The following is a 23,027-nucleotide window of genomic DNA, read 5'->3' as shown; positions in this document are numbered from 1 at the left end:
CCAGTAATTGTTTATCTCTCTTTTTCTCAGCTTCTTTATTTTCCATCATTTCATCTTCTATATTGCTGATTCTCTCTTCTGCCTCATTTATTCTAGCACTTAGCGCCCCCATTTTTGATTGCACCTCATTAATAGCCTTTTTGATTTCGACTTGGTTGGATTTTAGTTCTTTTACTTCTCCAGAAAAGGTTTCTCTAATAACTTCCATGTTTTTTTCAAGCCCAGCTAGTATCTTTAAAGTGATGATTCTGAACTCTAGATCTGACATCGTACTAATGTCCATATTGAGTAGGTCCCTGGCAGTCGGTACTACCTCTTGTTCTTTTTGTTGAGGTGATTTTTTCCATCTTGTCATTTTGTGCCGAGGAGAATAGATTAATGAGAGAACAAAATGCTAACAGAGTAACAACGTCCCCAGAAAATATACTCTAAACAAATCAGAAAAGACCTGAAGCAGTGGGAAAAGAAAGGGAAAGAGAGAAAAAAGAAAAAGATAAAAACAAAAACAAACAGAACAAAACCACAACAACAGAAAAACACCAGAATGTGATCAAATATGATCAGGCTGGTATATAGATCAGTGCCACACACTGGATTTGGGGTGTATTTTGGTCTTTTAGAAGAAAGTGCCTCCCAAAATTTTAAAGAAAGAAAACCTTATATATGTACAAAAATAAGGGTTGATATGATGAAGGGATGGAATATGACTGTAAAGATGGAAATTATAAAATATTTTATAAAAGGAATTGATAAGAAGTTGTTTGAAAAAAGAAAGAAGAGGATTTAAAAAAAGAAAAAAGAAAAAAAAAGGGAGAGAATGTGATCAGGCAGGGGAATAGAAAACACCATATACTAGAGATTTAGGGTATATTTTAATCTGTTAGAAGATACTATCTCAAAATTTTAAAGAGAGAACAACTTATATATATAAGCCAAAAATACGGGTAACTACTATGAAGGGATAGAATATGACTCTAAAAATGAAAAATAAAAATTTTTTTTTAAAAAAAGGGATTGATAAGATGTTGGTTGAAAAAGGGAAAAAGAAAAATTCAAAAAAAAGAAAAAAGTTTAAAAAAAATTAACTTTGAAAGACTAAAGAATCATGGTAAAAAAGCCATGAATTCTATGTGCAGTATTCCCCTAGCGCTGGAGTTCTGCCATTCTCATTGATCCGTAAACTTGGTCTTGGCCGGCTGTTCTCGCTGATCTTCTGGGGAGGGGCCTGTTGCCGTGGTTTCCAAATGTCTCTGCCGGAGGCGGAAGTGCCCCGCCCTTGCCCCCTCCCGGCTAAGTAATCTGCTCGGGTTTGCTCTCCGGGGCTTTTGTTCCCTGCGAGCTTTCCGTACAGCTTTGGAGGCGGAGAGTGAAAATGGCGGCCTCCCAATCTCTGCTCCGGAGGAGCCGAGAACTCGGGGCCCCGCTCCTCAGTGAGCCCCCAGAGAAAAGCCGTCAGTCACTCCCAGATCCCCGCTCTCCGGCCGCACTCCGTGCTCGCCCGGGCTGTGACCGCGCGTTTCTATCTCTGGCACCCGACCCCGTGTGGAGTCTCCAAACCCAGCAGATCCCTGCGGTGCACTCCCGCGCGGCTCCTCCCGGGGGAGGAAGGTGAGTCTCCCCGGATCAGCCGCTTTTTGGGTCCCTGCTGGAGGAGCAGGGGCCCTGGGCTCCGCCTCTGCAGCCGGCTTCCCTGCTCCGTTACCTGGGAGCTCTGCCGCACTCAGGCACCCCCGGTCTTTCTGTGACCCCGAGGGTCCTGAGACCACACTGTCCCATGAGGGTTCCACCCCCCGCTTAGCCACCAGAGTGACGTCCCTCGGCGGAGCAGACTTTTAAAAGTTCCGATTTTGTGCTCCGCGGCTCTATCACTTGCCAGAAGCGGCCGACGGAGGCCCCTCCCCCGCCGTCTATCCTCCCGAATATCGCCTCGGATTCACTTCTCCGCACGTCCTACCTTCCAGAAAGTGGTCGCTTTTCTGTTCAGAGAGTTGTTGCTCTTCTTTTCTTCGATCTCCTGTTGGGTTTGTAGGTGTTCAGAATGGTTTGATCCCTATCCAGCTGAATTCCTGAGACCAGACAAAATCCAGGTCTCCTACTGCTCTGCCATCTTGCTCCGCTCCCGACAGGTATTTCTTTGTTGTTCATGTCACAGCCTGATATTGGTCAGGCAGCTTGCCCAAGGCACTCTTCTGAGGAGTGACTCAGCGATCCAGCTGCTTGTAAATCATAGCCAGCATCTGGAACACGTGGCTCCCAAGTTCACTGAGGCAAGGGAGAGAGGGTTGATAGATTGTATAGGGGGCTTTAAAGAACCAGGCATGGAAGCAACTTCTACCACATGTGTCTCCATCCTGTGGCCCTACATCATCATATGACTCCAAGTGTAAAGAAGGCTGAGAAACACATGAAGACTTGGTAAGTGCTAATAGCTTCTATGCAGTCTGTCCTTTGCTCACTGCTTCTCAATATAGGTTAACACAATCAACCAATCCCCAAGAGAGACCAACCCAAAATCCTATAAGGTCATTGCATCAAACTAAATGTCTGGGATCTCTGGATAGTAAGTGGTCCTCTCTGTCAGGTGAGGGCATGGATCTACTTTGTCCAGTGACCTCTGAACTAAAAGACCAGTTATTTGCCCCTGACATATCAAGTTTGAAGAGGACAGTTTCTTGCAACCAACACCTTCATTCATGGAGGGGAAGATGTCACACCAGTGGCCAATGCTCTTTAGCGATCCTGCAGTCCTTCAGGCAGATGTTGTATAAGTCCCTCACCCTTGGTTAGGCTTGATTCTGCAATCTGGGGAAGCACTTTTGTCTTTTTGATCTTGGCTCCTGATTGTTTTTGTGAAGTCCTTCCTTCTACATTATTTCCCTTGGCCACCTCTGAGGTGGGTTTGGAAGGGGCATATTCTCCTCCGGGGCTCTTCAGCCTTGGAAGATGATTTGCTACCCTATAGAGCTTGAAGTTTGTTTTCATTTTGAATGGTCAATGGCTTCTTGTTTTCAGCGCAGGCTCATTCATGGTTTTATTGGCACTATAGTCTAGTTCTCTTGAGAACTTAGCAGGCTTCTGATCTCTTTCCACCCAGCCAGTTCCATCTGCCAGTAGCCACAGCCCGTTTCTTTCTAGATATACTTCTCAAATTATTTTTCTGCCTTTTCTTCTCTCCCCATTCTTCTTTATGAGGCTTGAAATACAAGGCGACAACTTCAATCTGATTTTTGCCCTAAGTCACTTCGTCCAACTCAGAGTTTTTTTGCCTGGATTTTTATTACTGAACTCTTTTTACTTTTTTCCCCTTAAATTAAACCTTCTCTTAATGTTTGGGATGTACAAATAGATGGCTTTTCCAACAATGTAAGATTCTGAATTTGTGGACTTTATTCTATTTCATTTTTACGTTAAAATGAGTCAGTGCTTTCCTGAGTTCATCTCTTTCTCTCAGTACCCTGACCAATGCAGACCAAACCAACCAATGCATTACTAATCATATTTTAAAACTCTCTCCTTGGAGCTATAATTTCAGCAGAGAGGACCTGACAGTTTTGACACTTTGTAACAAGATTCTCCATCGTTTCAACCTGAGATAGCTTCCTCACTGCCTGCTGCCAAATGTCAAGCCAATGCTACACATTTTAGGTTTCTACTGGCAACACATGATCATGGTACCAATTCCTCTATTAATTAGGGTTAAGCTAGGCTCCCAACTTCAGTGGCTTAACCTAACAAAGGATTATTTCTTTTGCCTGTCACAGAGCAGGGGCCAAGTGGCTCTCCTCCAGTGGCTTAAGGACATGGGCTGCCTCCATCTGAAGGCTGAGATTTTTGGAGCATGTTGCCTCCAAGGTCAGCATGGTAGAGGAAGAGAAGCCCAGAACTATGAGCTGTTTATGGGGAAGTGGCTTACATCATTTTGGTCCTCACCCAGTTGGTTAGAATCCAGTCACCTGGCCCTAAATAAATGCAATGTAGGCTGGAAAATGCAGAAGAACACATGAACATGTGGTGGGCATTTACAACTTCAGCTATTTTAAGGCCGGTGCATGCCCAACAGCCAAGTCTAGGAGGTGGGAAAGTTCAGACCAAAGGCACTCTTCCATGTCTTCATGACATGCCAGAGACGCATGTCAAGCCCAGAGACTGCACTGATCTGAAAGAGGACATCAGGGTGTACCCTTCAGTCTTCTGCAGACAGGGCTGGGAACTAGTTGAAAAGTTGGAAGGGGCACCTTGCCCACCCAACCCTCTGTATTAGAATCTTTGGTGATGGTACTTGGAAATCTACATTTTTACTAATATCTAAGAGATGCTGATGCCAGTATGAGAGCCATTGATCTACCTAAATCTCCATGGATGGGGGCCCAGTCAGGAAAAACAACTTGCCCTAATTTACTAGGCACATTAATTGTACATGCAGTCTGATTTTTAGTACCATTAAACTCCATGCCCAGTTATGTATCAGCTTCTGTTCCTGGTTGTGGTTTGGAATTTATCTTTAATGCTCTGTGTCCAAAAGAGGCCCGATGAGGACAAATGAGTTCAGAATTCCTTGGAAATGGTAGGATAAGCTTGACGAAGAGAGTGTGATCAGATCCTTTTTGGCCCTGGGCACATGGAACCCATCTCTTCTTGCCCATCCTACTACCTGACACTGCTTGATATTTGCCTGCACCACAGGGCTAGCTGTGTTTCATTTTACTATAGTATCTATCTATTTCCTGTCTATGCCTGGTCAGCCTACTGTTGTTCCCCACTGGCATTTGAGATTACTCTCCTTACTGATGTTTGGGGATGAGGACTGTTGGGCTGGAGGGGGCGCAGAAAGGGCTGTTGGACTTGGCCTGAGCATCCATAATGGCCTGAGCACCCACGAGTCACCAATGAATTGTCTGCTTGCCATCAAAGTGTTTTAATTCTCCTGACACCTTGAAATTTCTATGGGAGTTTTGATGCAAGCCTCTCTCTCCAAGAAGCTCAGCTTGAGGTTATCAAGAGTTTGTCAGTATGCTGCCTTGTCCTACCCTCCTTGCTCATACCCTTCATACCCTCCTCCTACCCTCCTTGCTCTTCCTCAACCTATAGAGATAGAAATCTTTAAGACATGTGGTTCCCAGATGTGGAAGGGAACTTCTGAGGTCATCTGTTGATTCCCTCCCTGGTTCCTCAATGCAGGTGATACTTGTATTATTCTGGATTCAAGGGTTAGAAGAAAGAAAACCAGCCAGCTGTAAGACTAACGCAACAGCTGAGGGGATAGGCTGTTGGGTAGGGCATGGGATGGTGAGAAAGGAAATGATTTTGGAAAGGAAGAAGGTATTTGAACAAATGGCTGAAGCTGATGTCAGCTAGAGCTGCAGAGTTTGCTAAACCTGGCCCCAGCCAACCTGACTCTCCTTGCCATGGAGGTGAGCCCAACCTGGGGGCAAGCCCAGAGTCCATCATATGCCCATTCCCCCGGAACACAAGCCCCACCTTCTGAAACCAGCTCTCCTCTTCCTGGTACTCCCACCAGCTTTATCTTGTCCTTTAAAAGGCCATCAAAGTAAAATTTTATCCAAAAATATATTTTATGTGAAAATTCAAGAGTTCTACATATAAAAATATTCAGTTCTATAATAATATTATGGTTTCATAGGGACATCACCTCTTAAAAATTAAATATATGCACATTTGCATTGATTCATTCAAGGATCTTCACCATACCACAGCGAGGTAGAGAGGAAGGGAGCATCCTGCAGTTTTTAGGGGGTTGAAGTGATATGATATGTCCAAGGGTGTACATTTAAAACACATACAATTTCAGAGCACATTAAATTATTAACAACTTAGAAGACATAGAGCATTACTTAAGAAAAACTATGATTCACATTATTACACAAATCTCATATGCCTTAGAATTGTAATAGAATAATCTCAGAAGGTATGTTGGAAAAGATAGGGAATATAAATTGTTTCCTGGGTACTGGCTTGGCTTCATTATGGGCATGAGTGTTCACAGCTTTGGGGTTTGGGTTTTCTTGTCCAGGTACTCCACGAGATCCTGGACCCACTTCTGCTTGGGGTCAGCACAGACTTCCTTGGCCAGTTTGGTCTTGAAGCTGTGGGAAGAGAGGGCAGTTAGAGAGAGTGCACTGAAGAGTCAACCTGGGAGTGTAACCCACTCTATGGGAAACCTGCCTGACCCATTAGCCTGGGGTGATGGAGGAGGATGGAAGGAACCTCAGGGGAAGCAACTACGTTTGCTGGCCCTGGTGAAAGAAACCATCTTGTCTCCTGGATGAAGGAACTGACATCTGAACCAACATCTGGACAGGCAGCTGGGAATGGGAAGTCTCTATTTTCTCAAGTTCACTTTTCCCATAAAAAAATTTCTGGGATTGGATTAGAGCTGGTCTAAGTATCTGGGGGTTAAATTCCAACTGAAGTCTTATAATAACCCTATCCACTGCCTGGGAGCAGAACTCAGGATCAAGGGTTGAGTGCGGGTGGTCATGGTGTCACCCACATCACAGTTTCCCAGGGTCAATAGCTGCTGGTAATTCTTCTTTAGCTCTTCAGCTTCTGGATGGGGATCTTCTTCTTCTTCTTTTTTTTTTTTTTTTTTTAAGATTTTATTTATTTATTTGACAGAGAGAGACACAGCGAGAGAGGGAACACAAGCAGGGGGAGTGGGAGAGGGAGAAGCAGGCTCCCTGCAGAGCAGGGAGCCCAATGCGGGACTCGATCCCAGGACCCTGGGATCATGACCTGAGCTGAAGGCAGTCGATTAACCGACTGAGCCACCCAGGTGCCCATGGATGGGGATCTTCTTAGTGGTAAATCTATAGCAGCAGGTGGTTGAGATATTAATCCCATCTGTCAAAACAACAACAAAGGCTATTTAGGGTACGTGCTGGGACTTTCTATTTATAAGTTAGGGAACAGTAAGGAGGAGAGTCAAAGGAAAGGGAAGCTGCCCACCCTAAGTCCTGCATCTCCGTCCTGAAACTCTCAGTCTCACTGGTACGGACTGTAAATTGGAAGGATACTACTGCTAACTGAGAGGAGAAGAGGAACTGGTGACAGCTCTGGGTGTTGTTAGGAGGGGCTCATAGAAAAGTCCAATTCCTCAGGCAGCAGGACTGCAGCTATGGGTCCCCCTCTAGGCTCTGAGCAATCTATGCCTGGTCATGAGTTTCCCTGATCCCTGCGCTTCCTCTGCGGAGCCCTGTCTCTGGATGCTGGACTAAATGAAGCACCGTCCAGATTCTGGGTCTCCTCCTTTCCCTTCCACCACATCTGGAAATGCTCTGCGCACCCTCTGCCAGAGGCCCCCTCTTTTGGATCACCCCAGTCCCCCCCAAACATGGCTACAAGGAGCAGGGGCAATAACTGTACTGAGGCGATGACTGTAGAGCTGGAGTCTTGGAAGGACTGGATTTGGGGTCCACAGCTGGAATTCCCAAGAGCAACCATGTGATCAGTTTCACTCCTTGTCCTTCTCTGACTTTCCTGATCTTGGAAAGCAGTCACGAACGGGAGACTGTGGGTGATCCTCCTGCCCTGGTGGCCCATGAGAACCCAGAGATGTGGTGATGGGCTTTGAAGGGAAAGAGAGAGGGGCTTCCCTGGCTGGGCGAGCACCTGGGGGCTGAAGGTGGCAGCCGTGAGCAGCAGGTACAGAAGTGCTGCGGAGACCTTCATGTCAGCAGGGAGCAGGGAGACTGGGCATGAGAGCTGGAGGTTTCTGGGCTGGTCTCAGCCTTTCTGCTCCTCTGGTGGTTCTGCCTACCTTTTATAGGAGCAGACAGGAATAGAAAGAAAGTGAGTGGGTGATAGGAAGGACTTTGTTCTGAATGAATCACAGGGTGGAATGGTACATCTGCTGAGCCATTACCCTGCCCTGGGTAAGATGCTAGGAAATGAGAAAGAAGGCATGATTGATGTTGGCCTGCCTTCCATCCAAATTCAGGGCTGGTGTGTGAGGTGGAGGCTATGCCCAGGCAGTGTGTGATCTATGACTCTTACTAAGGGTTCTGCTTTTTTGAAATGAAACGCCTTATGTAGAAAAAGAAAGGAAGTAGGATTACCAAATCAAAGAGCTGTAAGGGATTTCCCCAATTTTGCTTTCAGATAACATCTCTAAGACTCCAGGTTCCAGAGGAAGGCAATAAAATTTTGGCTAGGCTTTAAAATGAACTAAAACAATTCTTTACCCCTTTAAATCCTGCTGGCTTTTCTAAAACCCAAAGAATACAATAATAGAACATTAGCGGAAAAATAGGCTTCAGTGTTCTTATAATAATACCTAAAATTATAGTGTCTATTCTAGTAATCAATTGCTGTGTAACAACCCATCTGAAAACAGTGACTTAAAGCAATAGTAATCATTGATTTTGCTTTTGGATATGGGACTTGATTGGCCTAAGCCAGGCAGTTCTTGCTCAGGTTTTTTTTTTGATTTTTACATCTTTGCAGTTGGATGATGACTGGGATTGGGGTTGTCTTAGGCCTTCACTCAATGTCAGGTGTCTGAGCTGGAAGGTCTTAAACAGCTGAGGGTTGGATCAGATGGCATCTTTTCTCCCCCTACCCCCATCTCTCCAGTGGTCCCTCTACATAGCTGGATACAGATATTTTACATAATGGTTTAAGGCTCCCAGGTGCAAAGTTAGAGAACATAGACCACATCTCTTAATTCAAGGAGCATAAAAGAATTTGCAGATGTGTTTTTAAACCACTATCTGCTCCATAGGCTGCAAGGCACATAATAAGATCATGGAATGTTGTCATTTTTAAAATATCATTCCGAGTAAAACAATAGAGGGGAAGCCAAACTTAAGAACAAATCCAAAGTGAACCTGCGCAGTTTGAAGCAGAGACAGGAGTCTTCACATCCCCTCTCTCTACACACACACTACAAGCTCATCAGCCAATTGCTGATGATATATTAATGAAAAAGGGGCGTGATGAGAAGCCCTTAGCTTTGTCCATCTTTTCTACTGTTTTTCAGTCTTTATTTATTTCTGCTCTGATCTTCATTATTTCCTCCCTTCTGCTAACTTTGGGCTGAGTTTGCCCTTTTCCTGGTTCTTTGATGTATAAAGTTAGGTTTTTTATTTGAGTTCTTTCTTTTTTCATCTTTGTCTCTTACAGCTTTTGGCTTAAAGTCTATTTTGTCCATTATAATTAAAGCTACTCCTATTCTCTTTTGTTTTGTATTACCTTTTTAAGGTTTTATTTATTTATTTGAGAGAGAGTGTGAGAGCGAGCACGAGCTGGGGGTGGGGTGCGGGGCAGAGGGAGAGGGAGAAGCAGATTCCCCACTGAGCAGGGAGCCCGATGTGGGGCTCCATCCCAGGACACCAGGGTCATGACCTGAGCCGAAGGCAGATGATTAAACGACTGAGCCACCCAGATCCCCACTCCTGTTCTCTTTTGGTTTTCCTTTGTGTGGCATATCTTTTCTATCCCTTCACTTTGAGCCCATGTGTGTCCTTCAAGTTGAAGTGAGTCTCCTATAAGAAGCATATAGTTGGGTCTTTTTTTTTTTTTTTTTAATCTATTCAGCCATACTATGCTTTTTCTGGAGAATGTAATCCATTTACATTTGGTGAATATTGATAGGTAAGGACTTGCTAATACCATCTTACTGTTTTCTATTTTGTAGTTCTCTTGTTCCTTTCTCCCTCCCTTGCTGCCTTCATTTGTGAATTGAGGTGGTATGCTTTTATTCCTTTCTCTTTATCTTTTGTGTATATATTGTAGATGTTTGCTTTGAGGTTACCATGAGGCTCACATAATACACTTTACAGATAAAACAGTCTATTTTATGCCTATTGCTTAACTTGGACTGCATACAAAAACTTTACCCTTTTATCCCTCCCTTTATGTTTATGTTACAACTTAACCTCTTTTTATATTATGTAACCATTAACAAATGATTGTATAGTTATTTTTAATACTTTTGTCCTTTAAACTTTATAGTAAAGTGTTTAATATAGTATCATATTACAGTATTAGAGTGTTCTGAATTTGACTATTTACTTAGCTTTCCTAGTGTGATGTATATGTTTTCATGTTACTAATTAGCATCCTTTCCTTTCAGCCTGAAAAAACTCCTTTCAGCATTTCTTGTAAGGCAGGTTTAGTGGTAATGAAATCTCTCAGATTTTGTTTGGGAAAGTCTTCAGATTTCCTTAATTTCTGTAGCACAACTTTGCCAGGTAGAGTGTTTTTGTTGGCAGTTTTCTTCTGTCAGTGGTTTGATTATAATATCCCACTCTCTCATTGTGGTGAAGTTTCTGCTGGTAAATCCTCTGATCACCTTCCAGGTTTCCTTTGTAAGTTACAAGTTTCTTTTCTCTTTCTGCTTTTAAGATTCTTTTTGTCTTTGGTTTTTGACAGTTTCATTCCAATATGTCTTTGGAGAAGAGCTTTTACAGTTGAGTTTGTTTGAGGACCTATGAATTTCATGAACTTGGATATTGAAATCTGCCCCCAGATTTGGGAAGTTCTCAGACATTACTTCTTTGAATAAGCTTTCTGCCCCCTTCTCCCTCTCTGTCCTTTTAGGACTCCAGTAATTCAGACTGTTTCTTTTGATGATATCCCCTAGATCATATAGGCTTTCTTCAGCCTTCTTCATTCTTTTTTCTTTGTTCTTCTCTGACTGGATAATTTCTAAGTGTTTCTTCACAAATTCTTTCTTCTCCTTGGTCCACTCTGCTGTTGATGATGTCTATTGTGTTTTTCATTTCCTTCATTGTACCTCAGCTCCAGAACTTCTTTTTAATAATCTCTCTCTCTTTATTAAACTTTTCCTTTTGTTCATGTTTATTTTCCTGATTTTGTTGAAAGGTCTTTCTCTGTTTTCTTGTAGCTCATCGAGCTTCCTTAAAATGGCTATTTTAAATTCTTTTTCAGATAAGTCATGGATCTCCACGTCTTTGGGGTCAGTTACTGGTATATTATTGTGATCCTTGGGTGGAGTCATGTTTCCTTGATTTTTCATGTTCCTTGAAGACTTGTTTTGTTTCTTTGACTTTGAAGTAGAAGTAGTAGTCACCTCCTCTAGTTTTTACTGACTGACTTTGGGAGATAACTTTCTTCTGTCAGCCCTGCTAGTGATGTTGAGGCTTTCTCAGAAGTTCTATAGATATGTCTGTTCCATGCTTCTTGCTTCAGAATTCTTGCGACAGAATTCTTAAGCTTGCATGCATTCTCTCAATCCTGTAGTACACCAGGCCAAGTGCTGACAGTCTGCCCTGCTTCCTCAAAGGTAGAGCTAAAGCTCATGTTTGTGGTCTCGCTCTGGAACACAGCTGCAGATGGCTTTCTGTGCCTGCCCACTAGCTGTCTGTCAAAGCTTGCTCTTTCCCTTGTCAGGAGCACTCACAGGGAGACAGCCACAGGTTGGGGGTGTTTGGGTGAGGTTTGTGGAGTGCTGGGGTACCTAGGGGTCATTTAGGGGGGTCTGCCAGTGAGACGTCTCTAGTGGCTTGTGGGCAGGCTTCTTGATGGAGTCTTCTTGATGCAGTTAGTAGGATCCATGTCCCTTGAATGCCTTCAAAGTCTTATCTGCTGCTCTGCCTCCTCCTTTTTGCCCCCTCAGCCATGCAGCTCAATGAGTCAATACTTTGGATGAGGCAGGAGACAAATGGATCTCTTTGGCAGCTTCCATGTAGCTGAGGAGCTGGGGAAGCTCACCCCAATGCTCTCACTTTCCCCCATGGGAGAAATCATGGGCTGAAAGGGTCCCTCTTGGCACCGGTCTGTGCCACTTTGGGGAAGGAGGGTTGTAGGTAATGTCAAACTGTTCTTCTTACCCTCTCCAATGCATCCAAACTTGATTTTTTCCCCCAACAGTGTGCTGGAACTTCTCCATTAAAAACCTGGACTTCCACAGATGCTTTCTTATCTGTAGGAGATTGTCTAAGACAGTGCTCTCCAAGGGGCTCCCAGACCACAGCCAAGAGAGGCCCTTGCAGGTTCCACAGCCAGGACTGATATCTATATGCTTTTGACCTGGTGAATGGGTGGGTGATTCCTTCCTTGGCGTGTGGTGTCAGATCCCACAGCCCACAAAAAGTCCTTTTGTCCATGGATAGGTGCAAAATTGTTATTGTTTAGGGGGAGATATGAACAAGGGACATCTTATTTGGCCATCTTACTGACTCCAGCCCTCTTTCTATTATGGTTTTGTGATACACAGGTAGTACCATTTTATTGTGTACCATTTTATTCCTTTATTTCTTTTATTATATATTTTTTAGTTATTTTCTTCGTGGTCACTCTGAAGATTACCATTATCATGAATAACAACCTGGTTCAGATTAATGCCATCTTAATTTCAATAGTGTGAAAACTTTGATCCTTTGGAGCTCCACCACCACCCCTCCTCCACTTTAAAACTGTGATGGATGGAGAAAGGGGTCATGAGCTAAGGAAGGCAGGTGGCCTCTAAAAGTTAGAAAAGGAGGGGCGCCTGGGTGGCTCAGTCATTGAGCGTCTGCCTTCAGCTCAGGTCATGGTCCCAGGGTCCTGGGATTGAGCCTCACATCGGGCTCCCTGCTCTGTGGGGAGCCTGCTTCTCCTTCTCCCTCACTTGTGCTCTCTAGCTCTCTCTCTGTATCTCTCCAATAAATAAATAAAATCTTTAAAAATAAATAAATAAAAGTTAGAAAAGGCAAGAAAACAGATTCTCCCCCAGAGCCTCCAGAAGGAAAGCAGCCCTGCTGACTCATTTTACACTTCTGAACTCCAGAACTATAAGGTAATATATTTGCATTGTTTTAAGCCATTAGGTTTCTGATAAATTGTTATGGTAGCAATAAGAAACTAATAGAGACTTCCATACCTGGAAGTGGGTTACTGCTATAACAAATACTAAAAAAACGTAGAAGCAGCTCTGGAATTCAGAAGAGGCTGGAAGGATCTTGAGTATGATAGAAAAAGCATAGATTTTCTGGAACAGACCTTTGACAGCTACAGGAAATGAATACACCACACTTGGCATTCCTTCTTAAACAGGACCTCTTGCCAATGCTTCGTGCTCATAGTTTCATCATGCAAAGAGCAAGGACTCTCATGCTTAGCTGGAGAAAACAAAAATGGATTGAAGATGTCCTGAACCTGAATAGATGTGGCTTGGAAAGGGAATGTGAGGAGATTACTTTTGGGCTTGAGCACATAGGTTGACCTGCTCTCGGCCATCCCTCTTTCCAGACCCTCCACCTCAAATCTGCCTGGCTTTAGAGGGTCTGATGCTCAGTAAACTGTATGGGGATGTACCATTTGCTTGCACTCCATTCCTGTCTGCCTCCTGGCACCCACAACAACTAGGGATTTAGTCCTGGTTGGCAAATGAGGCTGCAGACTGGAGGGGTGGAGGAGAGGCAGGGAGGGCTATTGGCATGTGGGTCAGTGATTTCCATAGAAAGCAGCCAATAAATTGTCTGCTGCCCTATGTATCAGGGCACTTAGGGGAGTGTTACTTGGATTTGATGGAACCCCACAGCTTGATACAGTAGCCATCTCCCCACCAGATTGGACTGATGAATCTGCACATTTACCATGCAGAATTTATTCAATAGGGCAATAAATCGGGGCACCTGGGTGGCTCAGCCAGTTAAGCATCTGCTTTCAGCTCAGGTCACAATCTCAGGGTCCTGGGATGGAGCCCCTGCTTAGTGGGGGAGTCTGCTTCTCCCTCTCCCTCTGTCTGCAACTCCCCCTGCTTGTGCGCCATACTTTCTCTCTCTCTCAAATAAATAAATAAAATATTTTTTAAAAGTAGGGCAGGATATCTGCTTTCCTTAGTGGGAAGGCTGTCTGTACCTAGGGGGATCAAATACCTCACACGTAGGTCAAATGCCATGCAAGGGAGTATAGACCTTAGGTGGACATTCAGGAAAAAAAGAGGCCCATCCATATACATGGGTGATCCCAAGCTCCTTGGATTGAAATGGGGATAGTGGTGGAGAGAAGTACATTCTGATTTCAGGGAAACTTGTCTCCTTAGAATGTGGGTTGTAGAAGGGACTTCTATATCTTAGGTCACAGTTCCTTCTCCTTCATCGACAATGTACAGGGTTTCACTCTACCTAGTTCATTCTTCTCCAAAGCTGCTTCTCAGGCTCCATATTCCGGCACTCATCATCTCTTGCCTGGATCATGGCAGTAGCCTCACCCTTGCCCGTACTTCTTCAGGCTTGTATGAAACCAATAAGTTACATTTACTGACTCACTTCTGAACCTCCAAAAATGGCATGTCCTTCCTCATTGGCCCAGACATTTTCAACATCTCCTTTTGACCTATGAGGTTGAGTACTGACTTACTACACTGACATTCAGAACCCTTTACTCAACTTTCTTTTCTAAACTTCCCCATCCCTTGACACAGACATGGACTCCAGCTCCCATCTTCTTGGTTTTCACCCTCTTTTATGTACATGCCATCATCATTTCTACCTCTAAGTATTTGCTTCCACTCTTCTTTCTCCTCTTCTAAGGTTTTATTTATTTATTTATTTATTTATTTATTTATTTATTTATTTATTTATTTATTTGAGAGAGAGAGAGAGAGAGCATGCAAGCATGAGCAGGCGTGGCAGGGTGGGGAGGGAGCAGAGGGAGAGGGACAAAGCCAAGGCGGGGCTCGATCTCATAATTCTGAGATCATGACCAGAGCTAAAACCAGCAGTTGGACGACGCTCAACCGACTGAGCTACCCAGGCACCCCCCTCTTTTTTAAGATTTTATTTATTTACTTATTTATTTATTTCGGCGGGGGAGTTCTTTCCCCTCTTCTAAATGATACTGTACTTTTTTCTAGAAAAACTTCGTGCATACATCAAGGATAAGTTGAAGTCATATCTTCTTTATGAAATCTTAATCTAACCATCTTATCAATGGTCGCTTAATCTCTCCTTGATTTCCCAAAGTCTGCAGTGTCTGTATTACTCTAAATTGAAGGAATACTTGGAGGGGGACAGATTGGGGGCAAGTATCCCAGTTAGGGGGCAGTAGCATTAGATTTTGAGAGAGATTGAGGGCAGGGGTCAAGGACTGTGAGAAAGGAGATTGGGGTGTTGCTAAACAGGTGACAAGGGTAGCTGGGATCTGGGCAGTTGGTCTTGGGGACTGGAGTAGTAAGGCTGGAATGCCTGACTGGCTCCTGCCTTAAAGATTCTTCTATAGGCACTCACATGAGCCTACCCAGTAGAAAAGACCAGGGCCAATCCACATTGTCACTCCTCCCAACATGAGCCCACCCTCTGCAACCATGCTTCTCCCTCATCACCAAGATAACACTCAGCTTTTTAATTTCCTTCAAGAAAACACCAAAAGTCAGGTTTTGTACAAAAATATATATATGTATATTGATCAATAGTTACAGAATATACACTTCCACAATAGCATCGTAAGCAATCCTTTAGAATTTAAAACATAGTCTTGCATTAATGATCCTTGCAAGGACCTTCACACCACCCCAGGGGTGGAACTGGGGTCCCCAGAGGAAAGCATTTTTTTCCAAGTCTCCATATTTTAAAAAACACTAGAATTCATGGGAGATAAATTTAAAACATCAATAACTTAAATAAGATTAACATTACTTAAGACATTTTGTGCATATCAGTAAACAAAGTTTTATACTCTTTGAAATTATAATAAAATAATATCAGAGGGCATTTAGGGAGAGTTAGAAGAAAATAAATTAGTTTCAGATTCTTCAGTTTCAGAGTGAGTATTCATGGCTTTGCAGTTTGGATTTGGGTTTTCTTGTCCAGGTGTGCCATGGAATCCTGGACCCACTTCTGGTTAGGGTTAGCACAGATCTCCTTGTTAAGGATGGTCTTGAAGCTGTGGGTGAGAGAGGATACAGTTAGAGTTCCAATGAGATCTCTGCCTAGGACTCCAGCCCATCCTGTCTCAAGAAGCTGCCATACGAACGAGAAGAAGAAGGCAGGTGGTAAGAGGGCACCTAGACAGCTGTCCCAGTTGCAGCCATCCTGACTTTTCTCTAAAGAAATTGGGAGGGTCTGCATATGCACCCATATAGAGAGTGATGTTGGGAGTCACTTTTTGCCTTGTGGCCTCAATTTTCCCATTGGGCACCTTTGGATATTAGATTAGATGACCTATACCTCTGACTCTAAGTTTGTACGGCTTTCTCCTTGCTCCCTGAGGAAGAAATGGACCAGGGAGGGCTGGGGTGCTCAACTTACATCACAGCTTCTTTGGGACACTTGCTGCCGGTGACTCTTTTATAGCTCACCAGCCTCTGCATTGAGATCTTCTTATTGGTGAGTGTATAGCAGCAGGTGACTGGAGAATTAATTGCATCTGGAAATAAGACCACAAAGAAAAAGCATTTTAGGATGGACTAGATTCTTCTGATCTTAATCATGGCAGAAAGGAGTAGTAATGGGAAGACAAAGGGAAGTCAGGAGTAGAGGTAGGACCCATAAATCCCAATATTTCTGCCTATGCTTCAGAGCTAGAATGTCATACTAACTCAGTTTCCTCTGCTTTATAACGGGTGCATAGCATTGATAATGAACGGAGGGAAGGGGGAGCCGTTAAAACTAGATAATTCCTGAGAGTGTCCTTAATCATTAATCCTGGGAGGAATGAATAATCCAAATATTCAGGGTCAGGGAAGATCAGCTCAGGGTCCCCCTCTAGGCTCCAAGTTGTGAGTTTCCCTGATTACCCACTGCCTCTGTGGAGCCCTGTCTCTGGATGCTGGACTTGAATGAAGCACCGTCCAGATTCTGGGTCTCCTCCTTTCCCTTCCACCACATCTGGAAATGCTCTGCGCACCCTCTGCCAGAGGCCCCCTCTTTTGGATCACCCCAGTCCCCCCAAACACGGCTACAAGGAGCAGGGGCAGTAACTGTACTGAGGGGATGACTGTAGAGCTGGAGTCCTGGAAGGACTGGATTTGGGGTCCACAGCTGGAATTCCCAGGAGCCATGTGATCAGTTTTACTCCTTGTCCTTCTCTGACTTTCCTGATCTTGGAAAGCAGTCACGAACGGGAGACTGTGGGTGATCCTCCTGCCCTGGTGGCCCATGAGAACCCAGAGATGTGGTGATGGGCTTTGAAGGGAAAGAGAGAGGGGCTTACCTGGCTGGGCGAGCACCTGGGGGCTGAAGGTGGCAGCCGTGAGCAGCAGGTACAGAAGCGCTGCGGAGACCTTCATGTCAGCGGGGAGCAGGGAGACTGGGCGTGAGAGCTGGAGGTTTCTGTGTTGGTCTAAGCCTCTCTGCTCCTCTGGCTCCTTCGGCTGCTCTTTCTGCCTTTTATTGAGGGCTACGAGGGTGGAGCTAAGAGAGAAAGTTTGGCCCAGGGCAGCATCATTCTCAATGAGTGACGAAGTGGAATAAAAAATGTGCTGAGCAAGTGCGCTGCGGGAGGTTTCCAGGAAGTAGGAGGGAAGCAGTGAGTCTGGACTGGGCACTTTTTCCATCTGCTGCTAAGACCAACAGAAGTGGAGGTGGGCGGTGTGCAGTGATGTCCAGAGCGACCACAGATGTGGACAAAGCAGATTATTCTGAGGAATTCCACTTTCTCTCTGAAGTGAAAACCTTAAAGACCTTCTCACTGATTTCAGCGAATTCCCTTCTTTTGCAAATATGATAGGATTCCTTGAGGCCTGTTAGTGGCTGAGCCAAGCTGGAACCTAGAATTCGGGTCTCAACTCCCTCATTCCACTGCTTTGTGCTTCTGAGCTTGCTTTTGCCCCATGGGCATGGAAGGATCTAGCGACTCTTCTTTCTTAAAGGATCATGGAGACAATGCCTATAAAATGCATGGAGCTTCCCGGAAGAATACTTGCCAATCACTACATTTGTAATAAGAAATGGGTCCTGTTGAGCACAGGACCGTGTCTGGTCCACAGTCGGTGGTCAGTAATGGCAAGAAAAAGGGAGAGCCGCTGGTTTGGAGTGCCTCCTAGCAGCCAGGCTCTTGCTGAGGTGCTTCCCAGAATTGCCTCAGACCTCCAAACCACCCAGCTTCCTTGGGTGGAAACTGGAGGTAAATGACTTGTCCAGGATCTCATGGGTAATAGCAGGTGGAGCTGGGCTCCCTACCCAGGACACTCTGATTCCAGAATCCTTACTCCCAAGTGCTAGGCCTATGTCTCATGACAGATGTTGATTTCCTAGAGAATCTGAGAGCAGAGACTCTGCAGAGAAACCATTCTAGATTCTTGGGTATAATTCCAAAAACACAGAATGAAGAGAGAACAAGTCAACATGTGTGCTGTTTTGCTTCTACCTCTCCCGGAGCCTTATTTTCATTCTGCCTGAATCTTGCTAGTCCTCTAACCCCCCACCCTCATTGAAAGCCCTCTGTGTTTGGCTCAGTGCTCTGCCAATGCTCAATCCATTCTTCTTGGATGAATAAAAATGTTTTACTCATTTTTTGGAATATAGACTGTGCAGTTTCACCCATGTCTTCCCAGTCCACCTCACCTTAACTTCCTTCATATTAATGGAAACCCTTCCCTAATCTCTCAGAGTGTCATCTGCCATGGGCTGGGAGGATTGTATCCCATTTCCCAGTGGAACCCACCCATTCTTTGGGTTCTGTCTGGGTTAACAGGTTAAGGATGCTGAGATCCTGGTTCAGCCATGTCACTGTCAGGCTTAAGGCCGTGGAGCCAAAAAATCTGGAGAGATGGCATGCTCCCACATCTTCTCTTTTATGCGAGGAAACCGTATTCCGGGGGAGGGGGCGTGGGCAACAGACACAGGGTCACACAGGAAATCTTCTTGGCTTTTTGGAGTATTTAGATGGACCTCTGACTCTTTGAGGCTAAGTCTCTACTTCCAAGAAAGATCATCAGTTTTGGAAAGTGACTTGGTCTTTGCAAGTATGAGACAGTAAACAGATCCAATCAGAAGAGAAAGTCTCTTGATAGCCATCTCCCTCCCACCTCCATTGTCAAGCAGAGATGCTCGCCTCAGCTGGAAGGTCAATCACAAGGAGGAGAAACAAATGGAAATTCCCACTCTGAGGCAGCTTTGGAAGTTCCCGGATCCCGTGGAAAATAATGAGTTTGGCTGGAGCCCGCATTCCAGATGCTGGGCCTGGGGCCAGGGCCATCTCATGTGGGGCTGTGCTGGGAACATCCCAGCACAAGATCCGGGTTGGGTCCCTGCTCAGGAGCATACAAGGGAAAGGCCCAAAGAAGGACATTGAGGGAGGCAGGGTCAAGGTTTGGCAGGTCCCTGAAATATACAATCCCCCTGGGCCCCTGCCCATCCAGTCAGAGATGAAGAATGGAAAAATTCTGCTTGGTGAATAATCTCTTTTCCTTCCTTCCAGTGGGCTGGCTCCCCACAGGCATCCTCCATGTGGACCTCTGACAGTGGTGATGGAAAGAGGAACTAAGACTGAGCTTTCTAGAAATATCAGAAACACCTAGCCCCCTGCCTCAGCTCTCTTCTGCAGATCCCCCTCCCCATCTAGCATGGTGCCCCCTTGCCTGTGCTTGCTGTACTCCTTTCCCCCACTCTGCCACTCAGGTCCTTGAGTGAGACCCACAGTGGGTTCTGTACTGGTCAGGTCCTTCCTAGACACCTCCTCCAGGCCTCCTTCCAGGTTAGCTCTTAGCTCCAGGGAGACCAGAGCTGATTTTCCTGGGCCCCCAACTCTGTGACTCCTGTCCTTTCAAGGACTAGAAACCTGTTCTTTATTCTTGTGCAGAATGTCAGATGAGCACAGGACCTTAGAGATCATCTCCTTGTTTCCTTGATGAGGAAAGTGAGGCCGAGAAAGAGGCAGTGGTGGGCCTGGGATGGCATGGAAGGCTGATGGCAGAGTGTGTGTCCATTTCCAGGCTCTCAGTGCAGCACCCTTGTTCATAGCCTGCACTGTCTCCCTAGCACAACACTCATGCAGTTAGCACCAGGAGGGGGACTAGGGTAAGCCAACCAGACATGAAGCTTTTTTTCCAGAAGAGATGATTAAGTATCCATGGGAAGTGGGGCTGAGTTTAGTTCATCCCAAGCTTCCAGCATGTAGGCATTTCCTGTGTCCTGGGATGGATCTGTCCCAGGTTTATTTGCATGCAGGAGTCAAGGATACTACCTGGGGGGCAGGAAAGGGTGCGTCGTGGTGGAGGGGGGTGGGGAGGTGGAGATAGCCTTTGGAAGAGAAAGGAAAGATTCACCTGCAGTGGCCTAGGTTGGTTTGGGGAAGAGAGTGGTGTCCCAGCCAAGCCAGGGGCTTGTCACTTAGACTCCGCTCTGGGCCAGCCCTCATGGAACAGTACCTGAGCCCTGCAGTGAGGGGCTGCCGTGGGGCCCTCATGGAACAGTACCTGAGCCCTGGGCCAGCCCTCATGGAACAATACCTGAGCCCTGCAGTGAGGGGCTACACACAGGGGGTGAGTGTAAGTAAACTGTTGGGATAATTGCAGTGTGAGATGCTGCAGCCCCTCTGAGGGAAGAAGTCACTTTCCTCACTTGGGGATCTCATTGCCCAAGGTGGCCTGAGCAGGTGTCGGGGGTTGGGGGCAGGTAAGCACACTTGCAGTGCCCTTGTGAAGGTGCTGACCTGGGGGATGGACTTTAGGGACACAGAGGTCATGAAAAGCAGGTGGGTAGAAACAGAGAAACATTTTACAACCTTTACTGAATCCTTGCTTTAAGGGAGAGTCTAGAGACAAACAGCAATTGCAGACTGGATAGATGAGGGGCTGTGAGTCCCCGCCATGAGCTCCAGGAAGGCTACATGGTGGTGGTGCCTTTAAGATGGGCATGCGGGTTGCAGGTTCTGAAGCTTGGGGGATTGTTTGGTGGGGGAAGGGCGCATTTTGGAGCCGACTTGTAGCCACTGCAAATTTAAAGCCCTTGCACATCCCCTTGGGATTTTGTTAAAGTACCGATTCTGATCTCTGGTCTTGGGTGGGCCTGAGATCCTGCATTTCCAAACAGCTCCCAGGTGATGCTGATGATACTGGGCCAGGGTCCCACTAGAACAACCTTAAAAGGGCCAAGCGCGGGAAATGCTGGTCAGGTGTGGGGAACAACAAGCAGTTCATTCTCTCCAGACCACAGTTCTTATCTGGGGCTCTTAGCTAGGCTTCAAGAACCATCTGGAATTGTCTTCCACATTTATGTGATTGGGTATTTCTCTAGAGAGAGAGAGAGCATAGCTTCCATCAGATTAGCAATAGCATCCATGACCTCCAAATAATTAAGTACCACGGAACCCATCAAAAATAAAGAGTTCGGGTCTTCACCCCAGACCTGCCGAATCACAACCTATAATTTTACAATGTAAAGCTATATTTTTTTTCTAAGCTGTCCCTCCCACTCCTCCCAGCCTGTGTTTGGGCAACCCTGGGCTGAAGTGTAGGGTACACAAAGCAGGGGCTCTGCTGGTCAGGCTGGGTGGCCCTAACAGAATAAGGCACAGGTAGAAAAGAGGAACGAAACAAGAGGAGAAAGAGCGGGAGAAGGGGGAGGAAGAAGAGGCCCCCTGGACTCATGGAAAGAGCCCCAGGCGGTGCCAGAACACCAGGGCCGGAGGCCTGGCTCTGCCTCTGTCTGGCTGTGTGGCCTTGCACAAGTCACTTGACCTCTCTGGGCCTCTTCTGTAAAGTGTGATTAGTAAGACAGCTGTTTCCAACGTTGTCATGAGACTTGCGTGAAATAATAAGCCAAGGGTGCTTTGTAAGCACCGTGTAAAGAGCTGTGTCACTCTGAGGACCCAGGCCAACTACAGTGGGCAGGCAGCCTAGGGTGCCCATGCCTTGCCGGCCTGGCAGCAGATTGCGCGTGCCTCCACCTTCATGTCTGGCTGCGAAAGTCCATTGGGCATGCATATTATAATGCAGTGAGGTTTCGATTTCCTAAGCTCTTTCTCATCCCTGTTCTCTTGTCTGCCTGGACAGAGGGAGAGCCTTGGGAGGCTGACAAAAACCTGTTAGGGATTAGCAGCCGCAGAATCAAGTTTGGGCCTTGGCTTGTCACACAGCCGGCTGTCGCTGGAAGCTCATGTTCCCACAGGCCCCTATCCACCCTCAAAGCCTGTGTGGCTCTCTCAGCCTCCCCCTCTGCTTCCAGAGCCCTCTGTACCCCATCCCACCTTGGGGCTCTGGCCTGTGCTGGATCCCAGCCCCCGAAGCCGTGTCTTTCATGCAGTAGGTTCTCCATAAATACCGTTTGAACCTATAACCGGTCCAGGAATCTCCAGTTGTTTCCCCAGATACCCGAACTGCTGAACGGTTTAGTATCAGCCAGGGAAATGAGTAGAGAAACAAGACTGTTGGTTTCCCGAGTTTCCCTCGGCTTCTATTTGGGCAAGAGGTAGTGGCAGGGTTGGGGGAGACAGCGAAGAGGCACTAGCCAAGAGTGATTTTCAGGGGCCACATGGATCTTTCTTTGGGGACGAACTGCTTCTCTCTTTTGGTTGCAAAATGCCGCATCCTGAAAAAGGAAACTTCCCTTGCCACAAAAAGCTCCTTCTTGGTTAATGGTTTCGTCTGGCACGCTGTTGCAGCCCCAGGTTGCAAAGCTTTGGCTCCATTCACAAGCTTCTTCTGCATTTACTGTAAATCAGAGCCCGAGAAGAGTCTGAACGAGCACGCGGACAGTATTTGCCTAGGGGAGGGAAGAAATTGAGGGGGACAGTTTCGCAAAGCACACACATTTTTTTCCCCAACTTAAATGCAAGGATTTAAAACAAAGCGTTACCCAATCATTCAACTTTGCAACTTATATATTGCTCAAAAATAGAGCCAAGGGAACGAGAGAAACTTTGCAGGCACATAGCTCTCCCGGGAGCTGTTGGTAACGGGGTGGGCAACGCAAGCAAGCAGGGGCCACACACAGTTACACGCAGGGACCCTAGCTTGTCTGTTCACTCCTGCATCCCCAGCATTAGTGCCTAGCACTGGGCACATCACCACCTATGGGATGAATGAATGAATTTGGGGAAAATCAGAGCTGTAGGTGCCATTGAGATTCCTCCCTGAAAATCCCTGCCTGGCTTAATTTAAACTGGGGAAAAGAAAGTTG

General features: G+C 45.9%; 2 protein-coding genes and 1 long non-coding RNA gene across 3 annotated transcripts in view; 1 reads left to right on the top strand and 2 right to left on the bottom strand.

Moving 5' to 3' along the window:
* Positions 1-705: 705 nt before the first annotated feature.
* LOC135361458 (uncharacterized) overlaps positions 706-23,027 on the top strand; it is a 41,478-nt gene continuing 19,156 nt past the window's right edge. Inside the window, exon 1 of the long non-coding RNA XR_010408747.1 lies at positions 706-1,608. This is a non-coding gene — a long non-coding RNA (uncharacterized LOC135361458). The remainder of the gene's footprint in view (positions 1,609-23,027) is intronic.
* Positions 5,999-7,758, bottom strand: LOC123854266 (C-C motif chemokine 7-like). The gene is given in 4 exon segments (XM_045889399.2): positions 5,999-6,104; positions 6,512-6,586; positions 6,819-6,864; positions 7,617-7,758. Coding segments are annotated over 4 exon segments (300 nt in total). The 5' UTR covers positions 7,690-7,758.
* On the bottom strand, positions 15,342-17,279 carry LOC123854265 (C-C motif chemokine 2-like). The gene is made up of 3 exons (XM_045889398.3): positions 17,119-17,279; positions 16,215-16,332; positions 15,342-15,849 (listed from the first exon to the last, which is right to left on the bottom strand). Exons 1-3 carry the CDS (start codon positions 17,192-17,194, stop codon positions 15,738-15,740), a joined length of 306 nt encoding a protein of 101 aa, XP_045745354.1. The 5' UTR covers positions 17,195-17,279; the 3' UTR covers positions 15,342-15,737.

This window comes from Mirounga angustirostris, unplaced genomic scaffold (genome assembly GCF_029215605.1).
Source record: "Mirounga angustirostris isolate CCGP_5_RB_7025 unplaced genomic scaffold, mMirAng1.0.hap1 SCAF_17, whole genome shotgun sequence".
Taxonomy (NCBI): domain Eukaryota; kingdom Metazoa; phylum Chordata; class Mammalia; order Carnivora; family Phocidae; genus Mirounga; species Mirounga angustirostris.
The sequence above is the reverse complement of the archived record's forward strand: the minus strand, read 5'-3'. Positions and strand labels throughout refer to the sequence as shown.